The sequence below is a fragment of the Gorilla gorilla genome, chromosome 5, assembly GCF_029281585.2.
Source record: "Gorilla gorilla gorilla isolate KB3781 chromosome 5, NHGRI_mGorGor1-v2.1_pri, whole genome shotgun sequence".
Lineage (NCBI taxonomy): Eukaryota > Metazoa > Chordata > Mammalia > Primates > Hominidae > Gorilla > Gorilla gorilla.
In genome coordinates this window covers 106,370,164-106,389,434 of record NC_073229.2, presented here as the reverse complement: position 1 = coordinate 106,389,434, position 19,271 = coordinate 106,370,164, and the positions used below count along the sequence as shown (strand labels likewise).

The 19,271-nt window shown below is 40.6% G+C and overlaps 1 protein-coding gene across 4 annotated transcripts in view; it reads left to right on the top strand.

Annotated features, from left to right (window-relative positions):
* Positions 1-1,283: 1,283 nt before the first annotated feature.
* IBTK (inhibitor of Bruton tyrosine kinase) overlaps positions 1,284-19,271 on the top strand; it is a 78,006-nt gene continuing 60,018 nt past the window's right edge. Inside the window, exons 1-4 of one of the 4 annotated variants that reach the window (XM_019029972.4) lie at positions 1,284-1,958; positions 8,690-9,367; positions 15,300-15,396; positions 17,712-17,836. In XM_019029972.4, the coding sequence (XP_018885517.2) occupies positions 9,047-9,367; positions 15,300-15,396; positions 17,712-17,836 (543 nt within the window). In that variant the 5' untranslated portion in view covers positions 1,284-1,958; positions 8,690-9,046. Of the gene's footprint in view, positions 1,959-2,237; positions 2,389-8,689; positions 9,368-15,299; positions 15,397-17,711; positions 17,837-19,271 lie in introns of those variants that run through there. The other 3 variants (XM_019029973.4, XM_055392023.2, XM_055392024.2) reach the window with 3 other exon arrangements.

Sequence of the window (19,271 nt, the reverse complement as noted above, 5' to 3'; positions counted from 1 at the left end):
TATTAGCACTATTTATGAAGTATTATTGTGTGTGACTAAGGCTCTTTGCTAAGTGCTATATGTCTCTATCATTACATTTTCACAACCCCAAAATACATTATTTCTCCCATTTTGCAAATGAGGAAACTGAGGCTTCAGAAAAGTGAATTAACTTGCCCAGATACAAGAGAGAGAAGTTACGAACTCAGGTCAATGCATTTATTTACACTAGCAGCTTTATTTGCCATTATTGGCTTCTTTGTTCATGAATATGAAAGTCATTATATGTAGCTTCTTTTTTTAAACATCTGGAGATACAACTTAAGCTTATTTTGTTTTTTTTTTTTTTGAGACGGAGTCTCACTGTCACGCAGGCTGGAGTGCAGTGGCGCGATCTGGGCTCACTGCAAGCTCCGCCTCCCGGGTTCACGCCATTCTCCTGCCTCAGCCTCCCCAGCAGCTGGGACTACAGGCGCTTGCCACCACGCCCAGCTAATTTTTTGCATTTTTTTAGTAGAGGTGGGGTTTTACCGTGTTAGCCAGGATGGTCTCGATCTCCTGACCTCGTGATCCGCCCGCCTCGGCCTCCCAAATTGCTGGGATTACAGGCGTGAGCCACAGCGCCCGGCCAACTTAAGCTTATTTTCAAAACCACTCAATTTTGACATTACAAACTGGTTTTTGTTTTGTAGAAGGGCATTCAGAATAAAGAGCAAAGAAACAATTATGTGCTGGGAAGGGCAGTAGGAGGGCTGGGTCCTAGTCTCCCTTTCTCTTTCGCTAAGCAGCTTTGTGGCTTTGGGCTAGTAACCTACCCTCCCACAAAAAAAGCTTCAAAAGAGAGCAAGCAGAGCTCAGTGGGCATTAAGACATGCGCAACTCCTTTCTTTTAGAGATTAGATGAGGTCGACTCAGTGGCTTGTAAAACTCAACGTGGCAGAGCTGTACAGCCAACTCATGATTCCTAGTGTCGTTTGTTTTGAGTCACACTACCCCTCCTTGAACAATCATTTACTGAGTGCTTACCGTATTAGGCATTCAGCAGCTGTGTGTTTCCCATTCAGTAACCTAGTATTGATTATTGGCTACTGTCCCTCCTAGCATTTTTCACTCGACCACTTTCTAAATGGCCTTTAGATTCAGAGTTCAAGTGGAAAAAGCCTAGTGTAAGCCTGGTGTCAGGCAGTGAGTGGCGTGACCCGGGTCGGCAGCTAGTCCTACGGTGGTGATCTAAGAGGGCAGTGACGCCTTCTGACCAAGGGAGTGACTGCCAGATAATCCGGGTGTATGGAGATCCAGAGAGGGGTGAGGCTGGGTTTACGGAGACTACACCTTTGGCTTTGCAGTAACCCCACTGCTAAGGCCATGGGAGGAAACTCTTCTGTGCAGGACGCCTATGCACTTGGCTTCTGCTGCGTAGCGACCGGGTGTCCAAGGCATCCTGCCAGGTCTCCTTCTCCACTCGGGTTTAGCCTCCCCCCCGAGTCTCCAGCTGCCTAGAGAGACGTTTCTAACTAGGAGATGGCTGGCCTGAAAGGGACACTCCCATCACCGTTGTTGGCCTAGAGTTCCCCGCTGCGGCCTTTTTCTTTTCCCCGCCCCTGGCCTGAGTCAGCGGCCCCAAGGCCGGCGAGGTCAAGCTCCTTTGGGGCGCCAGGGAAAAGGCCATGGCAGAGGTGCTGCCACGCGAAACCTTCTGGGCAGGCACCAGCCAATCATCAAGAGACATACAGGAGCCCCAGCCAACCAGCGCCCGCCTTATTACTGGGAACCGCCCGCTCGGGCCCTTCCTCTACATCCCCGTTCACGATTCCTGTAGTAGCGGCTGTATTGCAGCCGCCTGCCGAACTGACCCGGGTCTGGGGACTGGCCCCTCTGGCGCCGTTCGGTTTCTCTTATTGCCTTCACTGAGGATGAGTCCCTTTGTGGCTCTATGTGGACCCTGCGGAATCCACCGGCGCAGTTTCATCTAGCGACTGGTGAGGGAGGGCTTGGCGCTGCTCGACCGTGCGGTGCGGCTTCCCTTCAGCCCGGGGGCAGGGGGAGAGCATTCGCCTTCTGGAGGGTGCGGGTGGCTGCGGACGGCGGCGCGGGGGGACCGTGGGGAGGGGACTGTGTGGCCCCGAGGCTGCCGGGCTTCGCGCGAGGCGGCGCGGAGAGGGCCGAGTGGCCGGGGTCCCTACCGCCCCCCTCGGCTAATGAATGGCCTGTCCCGGCGATGCGCTACGCTCCCGTCCTGCCGGACACGCCCTCCAGCGACATTGCATTCCTAGTTGTGATAGTTGTGTAGTGTCACTTTCCTTCGAGTCTTGGATTTGAAGCCATTCCTGTGGGCGCTCATGTTCCTTATCCCCTTCCTGGAGTCACAAGTTTGAGTCCACCCTGGGGATACTGACTCTCGGGAAGCAGGTCGTGAAATCTGATAAGTGGACATTGATTGCTATGTAAAAAGGAACTGATTCTTTTTGGAGGGTGGGGGGTTGAGAGAGACAGAGAAGACAGGCCCTTTGTTTTTGTAACAGGCAGAGCTGTCTGGCTGAAAGAGTTTTAGTTCAGCTGCGAATTAGGTAACATAGGCCGTCCTTGACTCCTGTTTTCCAACGTAGTTCATAAAACTTGACTGTGTTAGCCAGAGATTCATGTAGCACCTTTTAACTTATGCCTCGAAGTAGGCCATTTGAAATTTATCAGAAATACTGAAAGGATATGACTTTTATGAGTAGTAGTGTTTCAGTGCCCATAAAGTGGTGTAAATTCACAGGCTTGCTAGCCCCCTCTTGATCATTTCTCTTTTTGTATTTTGAATTCCTTAACTTTTATTTGTTTTAGAAATTGAGGCAAGGTAGATGAGGACAAAACTGGTTTCTAAAAATAATTACATTTGCAAATATTTGCAGAACTTTAGTCAAACCAGAGTTTACTTCAAGAAATTTTTTAGGCCGGGCGCGGTGGCTCACACCTGTAATCCCAGCTACTGGGGAGGCTGAGAATTGCTTGAACCCGGGAGGTGGAGGTTGCAGTAAGCCGAGATCGCGCCACTGCACTCCATCCTGGGCGACTGAGTGTGGCACCATCTCAAAAAAAAAAAAAAAAAAAAAAAAAAAAAAAGATGCCTGTAATCCCAGCAGTCTGGGAAGCCAAGGTGGGCGGATCACTTGAGGTCAGGAGTTCAAGGCCAACTTGGTGAAACCCCGTCTCTACCAAAAATACAAAAAAATCAGCCAGGCATGGTGATGTGTGCCTGTAATCCCAGCTACTCGGGAGGCTGAGGCAGAATCGCTTGAGTCTCCAGCTGCCCTACCAAACTGCTTTTGAATTCAATTATTTTGAATTGAATTCCATGGTACTTTTTTCTACTACACTATACTACTTTCATTGAAATTTTTCTAACTGCCTTTTGGGAGAGCAGTTTGGTAGCATAGAATAGGTGGGATCAAGAGTACTTTTCTGTCGGTATTATTTTAGGTAGGCCTTTTAAACTTTCACATGAATTTCCTCATCAGAAAATGAAAGTGATCATATTTACAGGGGCAATAATAAGGATTATATTTATGTAGAGCACTATGTATAATGTATAAAACAAAATTTCACCTATAATTTTTGTGTGTTTTTTCCGTTGTTTAATTTTGTTTTGCTTTACTCACTTCCAAAGTATTGACCCCTTACTCTTCTTTCTAGTTTCCCTATCTGTTCTCCAAGCCAGAAACCTGGGAATTACCACCACATCTTGTCAATTCAAGATCCTAAGTATGTCTTTGGATTGCCTGCCCTTTTTTTTTTTAATCTCTAAGAAAAGGCACATAAGGCTGTTCAAAATCCTGTCTATCCTTGTGTGTATGTTAGGCCTCACTTCTTTCTGTCTTCTGAATTATTTAGAAATTTTGGAATGGACCAAGATGATTCTAGTTCTTTTATATTTATTATCCCTTCTGCTTCAAATGTGCTCTCACCCAGAATTTATCAGGCCAACGCATATGGTACTCTTTTTTTTTTTTAGAAGGAGTCTCGCTCAGTCGCTCAGGCTGGAGTGCAGTTGCATGATCTTGGCTCTCTGCAGCCTTGACTGACCAGTTTTAAGTGATCCTCCCACCTCAGCCTCCAGAGTAGTTGGGACTACAGGGATGTGCCACTACGCCTAATTTTTGTATTTTTTTTTGTAGCAATGGCTTTCACCATGTTGCCCAGGCTGATTTCAAAGTCTTGGGCTCAAGTGATTTGCCTGCCTCAGCCTAACAAAGTGTTGGGACTACAGGCATGAGCCACTGTGCCTGGCCAGTACTCAAATTTTAAGTCTTAGTTTATACGTAGTTTATATATCTCCTGTAGAAAGTCTTACCTGGACCCCTCTTCTGCACTCCCCGTTCCTACGTGTCACTTGTTTTATCTTGACCATAGGTTTATAATTATGATATGTTTTAGTTATTAACCTAAATAAAATTACTCTCTTCTACCAAACTGTGACCCTTTGATAATAGGAACTGTGTAATAGATCGTAAGTTTTGTTCAGTCAGTACATATGTTAAACTAGCTATGCATCCACCTGAGTATTATCCATGAACCTGTATTTTATTTTATCTAAAATATTTAGGTCCTAATTATTTTTGTATTCCCAATGCCTTGTGACCTACTATGGATGCGCTGAAGAAGACAGTGTAGCGTAGCAGAAATAGCATGGACCTCATCATTAAACAGATCTGTATTTGAAGTCTGACTCCCTCTTTTCTTGGTGGTATGATTTAGGTGGTTTACTTGACTGGTCTGATGTAAAGCATTCCGTATGTATTAGGTCTTTAAATGCTTATTTCCTTTGCTATCTTCCCCTTCTTTAAGCAGTTTTTGAATGCATAGATAAGAAGTACAATAGGCATTGGAAATATGGGCCTGGAGTTTAGGGCAAATATATGAGCAAGAGACAGATTTGGGGATTTATAATCATGTGTACGGTAGAGTTAAAAGCATGAAAAGGATTGAAACTATCAGGGACAATATGAAGTAGAGGACTGAGGATTATTTCAGAGAAGCCCAGTTTGAAGGACAGGGGAAGCGATAATGCCCTAGGAAGAAGTGGTTAAGAGAGAGAGCCCATGCTTAAATGTTTCTGCGACTTCCTGCCCTTCCTGGATCTCTTTTAGACTCCTTAAGGGAATGAGGTTTTAAAGACATAAAAGCAGGAAAGGCAAGTAAGAATTGAAAATATCTAAAAGTGTTTGGTAATTTGGAAGTCATTAGTAACTTTAGCAATAATGGTTTCTTTGGAGAAGTGGTAACAAGTGATAATGAAGCTCAAACATGAATTTTGGAGTTAAAATTTATTACCTTTTTATGACTGAAGAAACAATAGTAATGAAAACTATTATTTGTCAAATGCATATTTAGTGCCAGGTACCATGTTAGGTAGTTTCATTTATCATTATAGTAACCATGTGAAGTCCATGGATTGTTTCTATTTTCAGATGAAGAAACGACTTGGAGAGATTATGTCATTTTTTAGTTATATAACTGATAACAGCTGACATTGCTATATTTGAATCTATGTATGTAAAACTCTAAGAAATCCTAGCTCTTAATCGCTTCCACGTTTATGTTCATAGTATTCTGTAGGTGCCGCTTTCTCTATATGATAGTATGGAATGACTTTTTAACATTCTTTTTTCCCCCTTTAAATGTTTACATTATATATACTAATGAATTAGGGAATTCTTTTCTGTTGTATCTTAATTCTTTAATGTAAGGTTTGAGTGATTCACCAATAAGTAGTTCCTTCCAGGTATTATGCATACAGTGAAAATACAAACATGGTGGGATTTTAGAGCTTTAAAAGAATGAAATTAACTGGATGAACTATTTTGCCACATACAATAAATAGTCCCTACTTATCCAAGGACACATTCTAAAACCCCCAGTGGATGCCTGAAACTGCAGAGAGTACTGAACCCTATATATGCTATGTTTTTACAATTTGCTAACCAAGAGGGCTACTCAGTGACTATCGAGTTGGTAGCATGTACAGTATGGCAACGCTGGACAAATGTATGATTCATGTCTCAGGTGAGGTGGAGTGGTTTGGAGTGGGACACTATGAGATTTCATCATACTGCTCAGAATAGTATGCAATTTAAAACATAAATTGTTTATTTCCAAAATTTTCATTTAATATTTTTGGACTATGGTTGATTGTGGGTAATAGAAACCATAGAAAGCAAATGGATAATGGAGAACTACTGTGTCATGCTTTCCATTTTTAACCTTTTAAAGTACTTGACGATTGGTACCTTTTTTTCTCTTTGCTACCAAACACTTTTTTTTTTTTTTTTGAGACAGAGTCTCTCTGTCGCCCAGGCTGGAGTGCAGTGGCACGATCTCGGCTCACTGCAAGCTCTGCCTCCCAGGTTCATGCCGTTCTCCTGCCTCAGCCTCCCGAGTAGCTGGGACTACAGGCGCCCGCCACCACACCCAGCTAATTTTTTGTATTTTTAGTAGAGACGGGGTTTCACCGTGTTAGCCAGGATGGTCTCGATCTCCTGACCTCGTGATCCGCCTGCCTTGGCCTCCCAAAGTGCTGGGTTTACAGGCATGAGCCACCGTGCCCGTCTTTTGTTTTGTTTTGTTTTTGAGACAGAGTCTCGCTTTGTCACCAGACTGGAGTGCGGTGGCGGGATCTCGGCTCACTGCAGCCTCCACCTCCTGGGTTCAAGCATTTCTCCTGCCTCAGCCTCCCAAGTAGCTGGGATTACAGGAGTGTGGCCAGCTAATTTTTGTATTTTTAGTAGAGATGGGGTTTCACCGTCTTGGCCAGGATTGTCTTGATCTCTTGACTTCATGGTCCGCCCACCCCGGCCTCCCAAAGTGCTGGGATTACAGACGTGAGCCACCGTGCTCGGCCCCCAAACACATTTTTATTTGTTTTATCTTGTTCTTTTTGTTGTTGTTGTTCAAATTAGTGTTTTAAGGGGGAGATGATTTTTATGAGGACTATATCAAATTACAGAATGTATAGATTAGTAGAACAGATCTGGAGCTATTAAGTTGGTGCAAAAGTAATTGCGGGTTTTGCCATTAAAAATAATCGCCATTACTTTTAGAGGGTTGGTTGTTGTGTTGGTGGTGGTGATATAGTTTTAGGGGGTATAGGTTTGGGATTGGATTCTTAAAAGTAATTGCCATTAATTTTTTTTTTTTTTTTTTTTGATACAGAGTTTTGCTCTTGTTGCCCAGGCTGGAGTGCAATGGTGTGATCTTGGTTCACCACAAACTCTGCCTCCCGGGTTCAAGCGATTCTCCTGCCTCAGCTTCTCGAGTAGCTGAGATTACAGGCATGTGCCACCACGCCTGGCTAATTTTGTATTTTTAATAGAGATAGGGTTTCTCCATGTTGGTCAGGCTGGTCTCAAACTCCCGACCTCAGGTGATCTGCCCGCCTCGGCCTCCCAAAGTGCTGGGATTACAGGCGTGAGCCACTGTGCCTGGCCATTGCCATTACTTTTACTAGCAAAATCTGCAACTACTTTTGTACCAACCTAATAGAGAGGATTATAATCATCTAGTTTCCAGGTGGAGAAATCAAAGTAGTTAAGATCAGAAAACTAGTTAGATCTCAGATTTCTGACTCTTTGGTGTGGTATGAAGTGGGAGTGGAAAAATACAGATTTAGAATATTTCATACTTCTCTCTGATGCATAGAAGTTTTCCCTATACATATAGTAAACTCATGTATGTCCTTCTAAATAGTCTTCTTATAGCCAATTTTCTCTGCTCCCAAAGACTACACATTAAGGAAGATCTAAAAGACCATATATATTGAGGCAAATTTTTCTCCTTTTGTCTTTAAACTTTTTAATGTAATTTTTAAACTATTGAATTAATCTTTTATGACTTTCGGATTTCAGATCCTGCTTAGAAAGGTGTTTTGTACTTTGTGATTATAAAAAGAGTCTTTTGTATTTTCATCCAGTGCTTTTGTAGTTTCGTTTTTTTGTTTGCCTTTGAACCATCTAGAATTTATATTGGTATAAGATATAAAGTAAGTACAGTATCTAAAGTTGTTTTTTAAAGATAGCTATCCAGTTGTTTTAATACCTTTGTTTAATTATCTCTTCATGTGATGAAGGACTTTTCAGGCAGAGGTAACAATATTAACACAGTGCCTGGGTACTTAGTAAAAACGGAATAACTGATGAGATTGTTGGTTATTGTTGTGTTGGTGGTGATGATACAGTTTTAGGGGGTATAGGTTTGGGATGGGATTCTTAGAAAGATGGTAGATTTAAGCATATTCATAGCTTGTGGGGACATAACTAGTAGAGTGTAAAAATACAGCATGGAAGGAATGAAGGACTGGAAAGAAAGAGAGAAACTCCAGAGTACAACCAATGTGGGTTAACTTTAAACATGAGAGTGGAAAAATGGAGTAAGGATGACTGATAAAAATATAGGTACCATAAATATGAAAGGTCGATAGATTTAAGAAAAAAAAGGAATTAACCCGTTTATGCCAGAGGTTGCAAATGTTTTTTGTGAAAAATCAGATCTTGGCGATGACCTTGAGCATTAGGATATAAATAACTCCCGCAAGCTTAGTGTTCCAGTAATGGAACACTAAGCATAAATGGGTTAAGGGCATCTAAATGTGGAGGTAGTTGTGTTCTAAAGTACTCAAGGAGAGCGAGAGACAGATTTTGAATTTTTATTTTCTCTTCTCTTTCTCTTATAGGTCACCCTTGCAATTATGGATATTTAAAAGGGTCAGACAGTGTGGAGGGGGAGTTCCCCTCCTCACTCCCCCTTGGTGCTTGACTCCAGGAATAATTTATAAACTGTGGAATTTTTTTAAATGAAGAACTTGTATTTGATATGAACTTTATAGAGCTATTTATAATTTTTTTGATTTAAGTGCCAAAAAATTGTATAAAGATATATAGTTTTATACTATTGTCAGGAGGATTTAAATTATCCTAAAAAGGTAATTTATTCTCTGTAACTTCCTCAATAGCACCTTTGTGTCCTGGCTTTTTCATTTTTTAAAATTAGTTTTCACGATTCCGAAGTAAGTGGTATAAAAACAATTAGGATGAATTCACCCATGCCTGACTGCACATCAAAGTGTCGATCCCTGAAGCATGCTTTGGATGTCCTTTCTGTGGTAACAAAGGGGAGCGAAAACCAGATTAAGGCCTTTCTCTCCAGTCATTGTTACAATGCTGCAACTATCAAGGATGTTTTTGGCAGGAATGCCCTCCACCTTGTTTCCTCCTGTGGAAAGAAAGGAGTGTTAGATTGGCTTATTCAGAAAGGAGTGGATCTGTTGGTGAAAGACAAAGAGTCTGGATGGACAGCATTGCACAGAAGCATTTTTTATGGACATATTGATTGTGTTTGGTCTCTATTGAAGGTAATTGTCATTTGTTTATTTTAAATGTATTTAGTCCAGAATATGTTTTTCTTAATCATTTTCATACATCCTACATGCTTTTTGGAAAATATTTGCATTTTTTCTTGCTTGTTTGCTATCTCTTACTGCTGTAACTGATCTTTGGAATTAAAACTCCATATATCCTTTTACTTAACTTTTTTGTGATGTAAAATTTTAAACATTTATGAAAGCTTACTATATATAATGAACTGTTGGCCAATTTTGTGTTATTTGTACATCTCATAATATTTTGAACTAAATCCCATACATCATTTAATGAGTGTTATACATTATTAAAAGAAATACTTTACATTAAGTAAGCACAATTTATTTGCACAAAGAATGATTTATGAATCGGGCAGCATTCAGAACCAGAAGAGGCTCAGAGAGCTGTGCTGCAGCCTGAGCAGTGAGCTTTTATAGGCCGATGCAGAATAAAGACAAAGAAAATATATTTAATTGGTTAGAGTGGAAAGACCGTAGTTAGAGGTTAGTTGGTGGTTTCTGATTGGTAAAGACTCTAGTTTCATTTTACTGTTTACTGGCTGTGTGTTTACTTACGGATAAACTTAAAGTGCTAGAGTTGCCCCAGTCTAATGGCATCTCAATTAGTATTTTTGTAACAATATCTTTTAGTATTTTAAAATGATTTATTCTTAAATCACTATATTATTAACTTTATTTTATTTATTTATTTTTTTGAGATGGAGTTTCGCTCTGTCGCTGAGGCTGGAGTGCTGTGGCCCCTGATCTCGGCTCATGGCAAGCTCCGCCTCCCGGGTTCACACCATTCTCCTGCCTCAGCCTCCCAAGTAGCTGGGACTCAGGCACCCACCACCACGCCCGGCTAATTTTTTGTATTTTTTTAGTAGAGATGGGGTTTCACCGTGTTAGCCAGGATGGTCTCGATCTCCTGACCTCATGATCCACCCACCTCGGCCTCCCAAAGTGCTGGGATTACAGGCGTGAGCCACCATGCCCAGCCTATTATTAACTTTAAAAGGGCACTAGTTGTTGAACATTATTTAGGAATTGTGTTTTTGAGTAGTATGTTTCATTTCTTGTTTAGTTAGCATACGGTGTTTATAAGCTCTAAAGAAACTGATGAGGCCAGGTGTGGTGGCTCATGCTGTAATCCTAGCACTTTGGAGGCCGAGGTGGGCCGATCACTTGAGGTTATGAGTTCGAGACAAGCCTGGCCAACATAGTAAAATGCCATCTCTACTAAAAATACAAAAATTAGCCGGGTGTAGTGGCGTGTGCTTGTAGTCTTAGCTACTTGGGAGACTGAGGCATGAGAATCAGCTAAGCCCAGGAGGCAGAGGTTGCAGTTTGCCAAGATTGTGTCACTGCACTCCAGCCTAGGCGACAGAGTGAGACTCTGTCTCAAAAAAAGAAATTGATGGCCAGGCGCAGTGGCTCACGCCTGTAATCTCAGCACTCTTGGAGGCAAAGGCAGGTGGATCACCTGAGATCAGGAGTTCAAGACTAGCCTGGCCAACATGGTGAAGCCCTGTCTCTTCTAAAAATATAAAAATTATTACCTGGGTGTGGTGGCACATGCCTGTAATCCTAGCTACTTGGGAGGCTGAGGCAGGAGAATCACTTGAACCCGGGAGGCGGCGGTTGCTGTAAGCTGAGATCACACCATTGTACTTCAGCCTGGGCAACCGAGGATGACTCCATCTCAAAAAAAAAAATCATTAAAATTGTTTAATTTATATAAAATTTTCTTTCTAGTAGATTAGGTGTGTTGTATTGAATAGGCAAATAATAAAGCGTTTTGAGATACACCCCAATGTCATTTCACTAATGAATGCAAATTAGAAACTCACTGTCAGAAGTCATGAGTTTTAAATTTAACAATTTTATTTTATTTTATTTTTTATTATTTTTTTTTGCGACGGAGTCTTGCTTTGTTACCCAGGCTGGAGTGCAGTGGTGTGATCTCCGCTCACTGCAACCTCCACCTCCCAGGTTCAAGTGATTCTCCTGCCCCAGCCTTCCCAATACCTGAGATTACAGGCATGTGCCACCGTGCCCGGCTTATTTTTGTATTTTTAGTAGAGACGGGGTTTCCCCATGTTGGCCAGGCTAGTCTTGAACTCCTGATCTCAAGCGATCCACCTGCCTCAGCCTCCCAAAGTGCAGGGATTACAGGCGTGAGCCACCATGTCTGGCCTTAAATTTAACAATTTTTTTTGTATAGGGATTTTGTCATGTTTGTGGAGGACCTGGAAAAGAAAAAAACAGTTCTGGTCCTTAAGGAACTTCTGGTCAAATTCAGAAGCGTACCTTCAGTGTTTTCATTTAATTTTGACTTAAAAAATATTTCTGTAGTGGCTTTTATGTAGTAACATTTACTGATAAGAATGATTTTTATTATATAGTAATAGTAAAATATTGTTTTGTGGAGTTAAACTCCCTACTGATCTTCTACTATTACTGCCGCCACTACTACTACTACTACTACTACTACTACTACTACTACTACTACTACTACTATCTTCTACTACTACTACTACTGCTACTACTACTACTGCTACTACTACTACTATCTTCTAGTACTACTACCACCACCACTACTACTACTACTACTGCTGCTGCTGCTGCTGCTACTACTACTACTTACTGAATCATCGTGGACAAATTATTAAATCTTGAACTTCAGTTTTATCTATAAAAAGAGAGTAATAATAGCACTTTCCTTTTTTTTTTTTTCCCCAGGGACTATCCATGAAGTAAAGCATTTTTAAGTTTGTTAATGGTAGAGCAGATTCCTCTTATATCTGAAACCTTGGGGTATCTGTTTAATTCCCTTATTGTCATTATAGGGAAAGCTAGGTTAGTAAGAGTTAAAGCATCTGTCAGCTCCATTCTTACCCTTTTCCATCTGTAAAACCTTGGCTTTTTTTTTTTTTCAGTTTCTGCTGGAAAGTTGGATGACTGCCAACCCTGTTGAGTTTGAGAAGGTCCCTGCGTTTGGGTTTCCTGCCATCCTAGGGGTTGCCATTTAGGTGTTAGCATTTAGGGCTACAGTTTGAAATAGTTATGGTCTGGACTGAATTTTGGTCCTTTCCTCCCTGTGAGATTTTATTGCCCCATTGAAATCCTCAGTCACTCTAACCACCTTGGCTAATAGAAGCCAGGAAATTGTGCCGTTGTCACCTTGCCCTTAGCTTGACTGTCTTATTGGCATCAGAGCCCTGCTGATCAGTGATAGATATATAACAGTGGATGTATTCCACTGATGGTTTTCCCCTAAATCCTGTATTAACCATTCAGCATTCTCATGTTGGTAGGTTGTCTGCTTTTGTTCAGCATATTTTTTTACTTTGACCTTCCAACACTTCTTTAATTGGAAGGGGTGCACTGATAGGTGTCTTCATGTCAGTTCTGTCTCTGATGTCAGCTGTAGCACTTCAGGTATTATGGATTATCAGGAAGAAACCACACACATTTTAATGAATTTACATTTAATAAAACTTCACAGCTATAACATTTGTAAATTGCACAGTAAATTGTCAGTTTCTTATTGCCAAAGATATAAAACCTTAGCAGAAACTTGTTGCCTACAAAAAGCTGGAATAGAGACAGATTATCTTATGCAGCTTTTTTGGGGCTTCTTGATTCCATGACAGGATGCATGGCTGGTAAAGACTGTTTATGCTTGTGGAGTCCTGCTGTATCTATTGTTGCTAAACCATTGCTCTTTTATACTGGTGGTTTACTTACTATTCTGGAAGAACTTGCTTTAATTTTTCCCATTTGTAAACAGAAGACTTCACAGAATCATAGGTTATATGGATTAAATAATATACTGTCTGTGAGGTATTTGGAACAAATATTTTTTGAGTGCCTGATATGTGCCAGGCACTAATCCAGGTGCTAGGGATATTGCAGTGAACAAGACAGAATCCCTTCTTTGTTTAAGTTTTTATTCTACTAGGGGGAGACAGACCAAAACCAAAACCAAGCAATTAAATTAATGAACAATGGCCGGGCATGGTGGCTCACAACTGTAATTGCAGCACTTTGGGAGGCCAAGGTGGGCAGATCACCTGAGGTCAGGAGTTCGAAACCAGCCTGGGCAACATGGCAAAACCTCATCTCTACTAAAAATACAAAAAGTAGCTGGGCGTGGTGGCACATGCCTGTAATCCCAGCTACTGGGGAGGCTGCGGCAGGAGAATCGCTTGAACCCAGGAGATGGAGGTTGCAGTGAGCCAAGGTCACGCCACTGCACTCCAGCCTGGGTGACAGAGCAAGACTCCGTCTCAAAAACACCAAAAAAAAAAAACAACAAAAATTAATGAGCAAATAGGAACATGCTTGATAAATATTGATGTATTAGAGTTCTTTTTGCATGCAACTGGAACCAACTATGGTAACATAAACAAAATATACTGAAGGGATATCAGATACCTCGCAGAATAAACAGGTCATCAACAATTAACTGTCAAATTATAAATAAGAAAAAATTCCTCAAACTAAAATAGAGTGAGTATAAACTAAATAAACTGATTTGAAATTTTATGTCTCTCCTTCCCCAGATAATTTTTTTTTGTTTTTTTGAGACGGAGTTTCGCTCTTGTTGCCCAGGCTGGAGTGCAGTGGCGTGATCTCGGCTCACTGCAACCTCTGTGTCCCAGGTTCAAGTGATTCTCCTGCCTCAGCCTCCCAGGTAGCTGGGATTATAGGCATGCACCACCACACCTGACTAATTTTTGTATTTTTACTACACATGGGGTTTCACCGTGTTGGCCAGGCTGACGTTGAACTCCTGACCTCAGGTGATTCATCCGCCCACCTCCCAAAGTGCTGGGATTATAGTCATGAGCCACTGCGCCCGGCAGAGTGTGGCTCCTCAAATGCGAAAAGAGTTAAATGTTTATGTTCACATGCACTCCCACACAGACACAAACCCAGAGCTAGGGACTTGTAGGGACAGTGTATTTATGGGGTATTAAAGGGGTATCAGAAATGCTTTATCATCAAAAATGTTCACATGGCCGGGAACGGTGGCTCACACCTGTAATCCCAGCACTTTGGGAGACTGAGGCGGGCTGATCACAAGGTCAGGAGTTCGAGGCCAGCCTGGCCAACATGGTGAAACCCCATCTCTACTAAAAATACAAAAATTAGCCGGGTATGGTGGTGGGCACCTGTAATCCCAGCTACTCGGGAGGCTGAGTCAGGAGAATTGTTTGAACCTGGGAGGCAGAGGTTACTGTGAACTGAGATTGTGCCTTTGCACTCCAGCCTGGGCGACAAAGGCGAGATTCCGTCCCCCCTGCAAAAAAAAAGGTTCACATGTAGTTAATTTTTATTTAAAATGTTAATTTTTTATTTCTTCACATTTTCTGATTCTTCCTTATTCCAGCAAGAGTCGGATATGTGATTTTTCTTAATTATTCTCTGCAGTATGTGAGAGAAAAATGTGTGTGAATATGAGAGATAATCGGTATTAAATTTTTTTTTCAGTGTATTTATGGGGTTGATTATCTGACTTTTTGATACGTAAGAATAGGAAGTCGGCCAGGTGTGGTGGCTCAGCCTGTAATCCCAGCACTTTGGGAGGCCAAAGCAGGTGGATCACCTGAGGTCAGAGGTTGAGACCATCCTGACCAACATGGAGAAAGCCCGTCTCTACTAAAAATACAAAATTAGCTGGGCGTGGTGGTGGATGCCTGTAATCCCAGCTACTTGGGAGGCTGAGGCAAGAGAATTGCTTGAACCTGGGAGGTGGAGGTTGCGGTGAGCCGAGATTGTGCCATTGCACCACTCCAGCCTGGGCAACAAGAGCGAAATTCTGTCTCAAAAAAAAAAAATAAATAAAATAGGAAGTTACTGATTATAGGTAATTAATAATATATATATATTTATGTATTTGTTTGTTTGTTTGTTTTAGCATGGTGTTAGTCTGTATATTCAAGATAAAGAAGGCTTGTCAGCTTTGGATCTTGTAATGAAGGATAGACCAACTCATGTAGTATTCAAGAATACTGGTAAGAAAATTTCACAAATGGGCTGGGCGCTGCGGCTCACACCTGTAATCCCAGCAATTTGGTAGGCTGAGGCAGGCGGATCACTTCAGGTCAGGAGTTCGAGAATACTGGTAAGAAAATTTCACAAATGGGCTGGGCGCTGCGGCTCACACCTGTAATCCCAGCAGTTTGGTAGACCGAGGCAGGCGGATCACTTGAGGTCAGGAGTTCGAGCCTGACCAACATGGTACAACCCCGTCTCTACTAAAAATACAAAAATTAGCTGGGCATGGTGGCAGGCAATCCTAGTTACATGCAATCCTAGCTCCTCTAGGCAATCTTAGAGGCTGAGGCAGGAGTATTGCTTGAACCTGGGAGGTGGAGGTTGCAGTGAGTTGAGATCTTGCCACTGCACTCCAGGCTGGATGATAGAGCCAGACTTCGTCTCAAAAAAAAAAAAAAAAAAAAACTTTACAAATGTATTCCATTAAGGTGCAGCTTAGCTTAGAAAATTTTAATGAAATTTTATTCTTCTTAAAGTAGTGGGGAAATTTATTTGTGTGTGGCTATCTGCAAAGAAATTTTACTTTGGTATATGTTGGATATTTTTTGTTTCATATTCAGAACAATTTTATTTTGCATTTTAAAATTTCAATCCATATTTATGTCTATATAAAAGTACAATCTAAAATGGGAGGACTGTTATAATTGTAGCTACTGTAAAGTAATTGATATATACTCAGAAAGTAACATCAGCATTGAGGTAGAAGGAAAAAGGAATGGAAATTTTTATTCCTTTTGTTATTTTTGAGATAGGGTCTCTGGAAATTATCATTATTTTTGTGGTTGTTGTTGAGATAGGGTCTCGCTTTGTCAGTCAGGCTGGAGTGCAGTGGCAAGAACACGGCTCATTGCAGCTTCAACCTTCTGAGCTTAAGCCATCCTCTCACTTCAGCCCTCCAAGTAGCTGGGAATATAGACCCATGCCACCATGCCCAATTAATTTTTTTTTTTTTTTTTTTTTTTGAGACAGTTTCGCTCTTGTTTCCCAGGCTGGCGTGCAATGGCGCGATCTTGGCTCACCGCAACCTCCGCCTCCCGGGTTCAAGCTGAGAGGCTCTCTTCTCTCAGCCTCCTGAGTAGCTGGGATTACAGGCATGAGCCACCATGCCCAGCTAATTTTGTATTTTTAGTAGAGATGCAGTTTCTTCATGTTGGTCAGGTTGGTCTCGAACTCCTGACCTCAGGTGATCCGTCTGCCTCGGTCTCCCAAAGTGCTGGGATTACAGGCATGAACCACTGCGTGCGGCCAATTTTTATACTTTTTTATAGAGATGAGGTTTTGCCATGTTGACCAGGGTAATCTGGAACTCCTGGACTCCAGTCATCCTCCTCGGCCTCTCAAAGTGCTGGGATTACAGGCGTGAGCCACTGTGCCTGGCTCCAATTATTTTTTTATTCGCACATTCTCAGTTTCACTTATCCCTCCAGTTTGTTTGCTCTTTGAGATTTGGAAGTGGGAATTGGCAGAAAAGAAAAGATTTAATTGGGGCACTGTATAGTTTGCATTTAACTAGTAAGCAAGCTGAGTAAGGACACATTCTGTATTTCTGTTTCTACCCTGGATACTGCATTGCAGGTAACAGTGATAATTCCATTCTAAGACTTTATTCGTCTTCTAAAATAAAAATGAAGATTTATATCATGAACTTAGCTGTGATTTGTATTCCAGTTTAATGGGCTTTACCCTAATCACTAGTGTGATTTTGTGTCTATGAAAAACAAAGTATTGAAAGTTAGTGTTCCTGTACAAAGAGTAATATCACATTTGCAACATTTAGAACCTTTGTATGTGTGGATTAATAATATCTTACATTTGATACAGTTCTGTATATTATTTTCATGGAAACTAAGTAGATATGGCCGATGGTGTTTTACTCATTTGGCAGTTAAACTTTAGCTGCTAAAGAAACAAGAAACACCCTGGGCAGAGTGGCTCATGCCTGTAATCCTAGCACTTTGGGGGGCCGAGGTGGGAGGATCACTTGAGCCCGTGAGGTGAAGACCAGCCTGGGCAACATAGTGAGACCTTGTCTCAATTATTGAAAAAAAAAAAAAAAAGAAAAAAGAAAAGAAGCAAGGAACAAATGTTTGATTGCTTGCATTGAGACAGGCCTGTACTATGATTTGGATTTTCTATTTCTAGAATTACCTAATATCATATTAATATATTCATTCACAGAAGAGCATTGGCATCTTTCTAAATATTGTAGTTAAATTAGTTCTTATATGTGTTTTAAAATATAAAAAAGTATAAAAACTAATTTTTATTTTAGATCCTACAGATGTTTATACTTGGGGCGATAATACAAATTTTACCCTGGGTCATGGAAGCCAGAATAGCAAACATCATCCAGAGTTGGTGGATCTGTTCTCCAGGAGTGGGATTTATATCAAGCAGGTATTTTCAAGTACAATCTATATACTTTTAGAGATGAGAAAGAACTTTTGTATTTGATTGTTCAGCTTTTCATGTGGATTACATAACTTTGTTTGAGGTACAGTAACATTTTAATGAGGAAATCAATCAATAGAACTTTGCTAATTTTATTTTAGATATTGTTAGCCTTAATTATATTTAGACTTTGTAAAATACCCTAAAATATAAGATATTTGTGCAATTAGTGTTAGAAATTAGAAAATGTTATACAGATAGTAGTTTAATTTAAGAGGGTAGAGCTTCTCTTGATTTTCTAGCTTTTCTATTTAACAAACATTACAATTCTGTAAGCTGTTTCTCAAGTGAATTTGTTGTTGAAGCTCAGTGTTATTTTTGATAAGTGAACAACAGTTCTTTTTTTTTTTGGTGGCATTAAAACATAAAATAATTTCAATTTAGAAAACAACACACTTCTTGCAATTTTTTGTAATGAAATAATGTTTTTAGGTTCCAAGCTATTTATCATGAAGAGAATATGTTTAATCTGATGTGAAGTTGGATGACAGCAGTCTGGAAAGGCTATAGAGTTTTTTAACTGAGGGTCTGGTAAACTGCCAGTCATTCTACTTGATTATTTGTATTCACACAAGCAATAAATAATTAAATGTCTAAGTCTCAGTTCTCAGTTTGGATAGTAGATAGAACTAAAATTTCATCACTTATGGAGAGAGATAAGCAATGTTTTGGAAGTGTGGGGTTCAAAAATTTGCCCTTAGATGCTTAGGCACGAGTGATGCTTTTTGTGAACCTGAGTTCTTAAATGTAAGTAATTGTAAAATTTTAATAGATACAATTGTAAAGATTTGGTCTGTGGTCTTATATCCTTATAATGCATGATATCTTCTACTTCCCCAGATACAGCTACTGTTGACAAATCTTTCTGTATTACATTGTGTATATGTGTGTATGTATGTGTATCTCTAGCCCCAGTCTTTCTCTTGAACTTTATTTCAGTTGTACTGTGGGTATTCTTTCAAGATATTTAAATTTAGAATGTCTAAAGTGTTATTTTTGCCACTCCTAAACTACCCTATTCAATTTTTAATGTTATAAATCTCAATTTCTAAATCCTGAAGATGATACCTCAGAGCATGTCTATTTAGTTCTTTTCTGTCTCATGAACCTAGGTGCCATGTCCTTTTCAAGCTCTTTTTTTGGACAGTGACAACAGTGTCCTAATTTGACTTTTTGGCTCCATTCATTTCAACCCCAATAATATTCTTCTCCAGAATTATTTGTCTTAAAAAAGAGCTAATTATGTGTTTATCTACTAAGTCACCTTTGGATAAAGTCCAAACCCTGTGACTTGGAATGTAAGAACTTTTTCAGTCTTCCTAAATTGCCATTTCAACTTACATTTCCTACAACTTCCTAGTTATATTCTTTCTGCATTTTG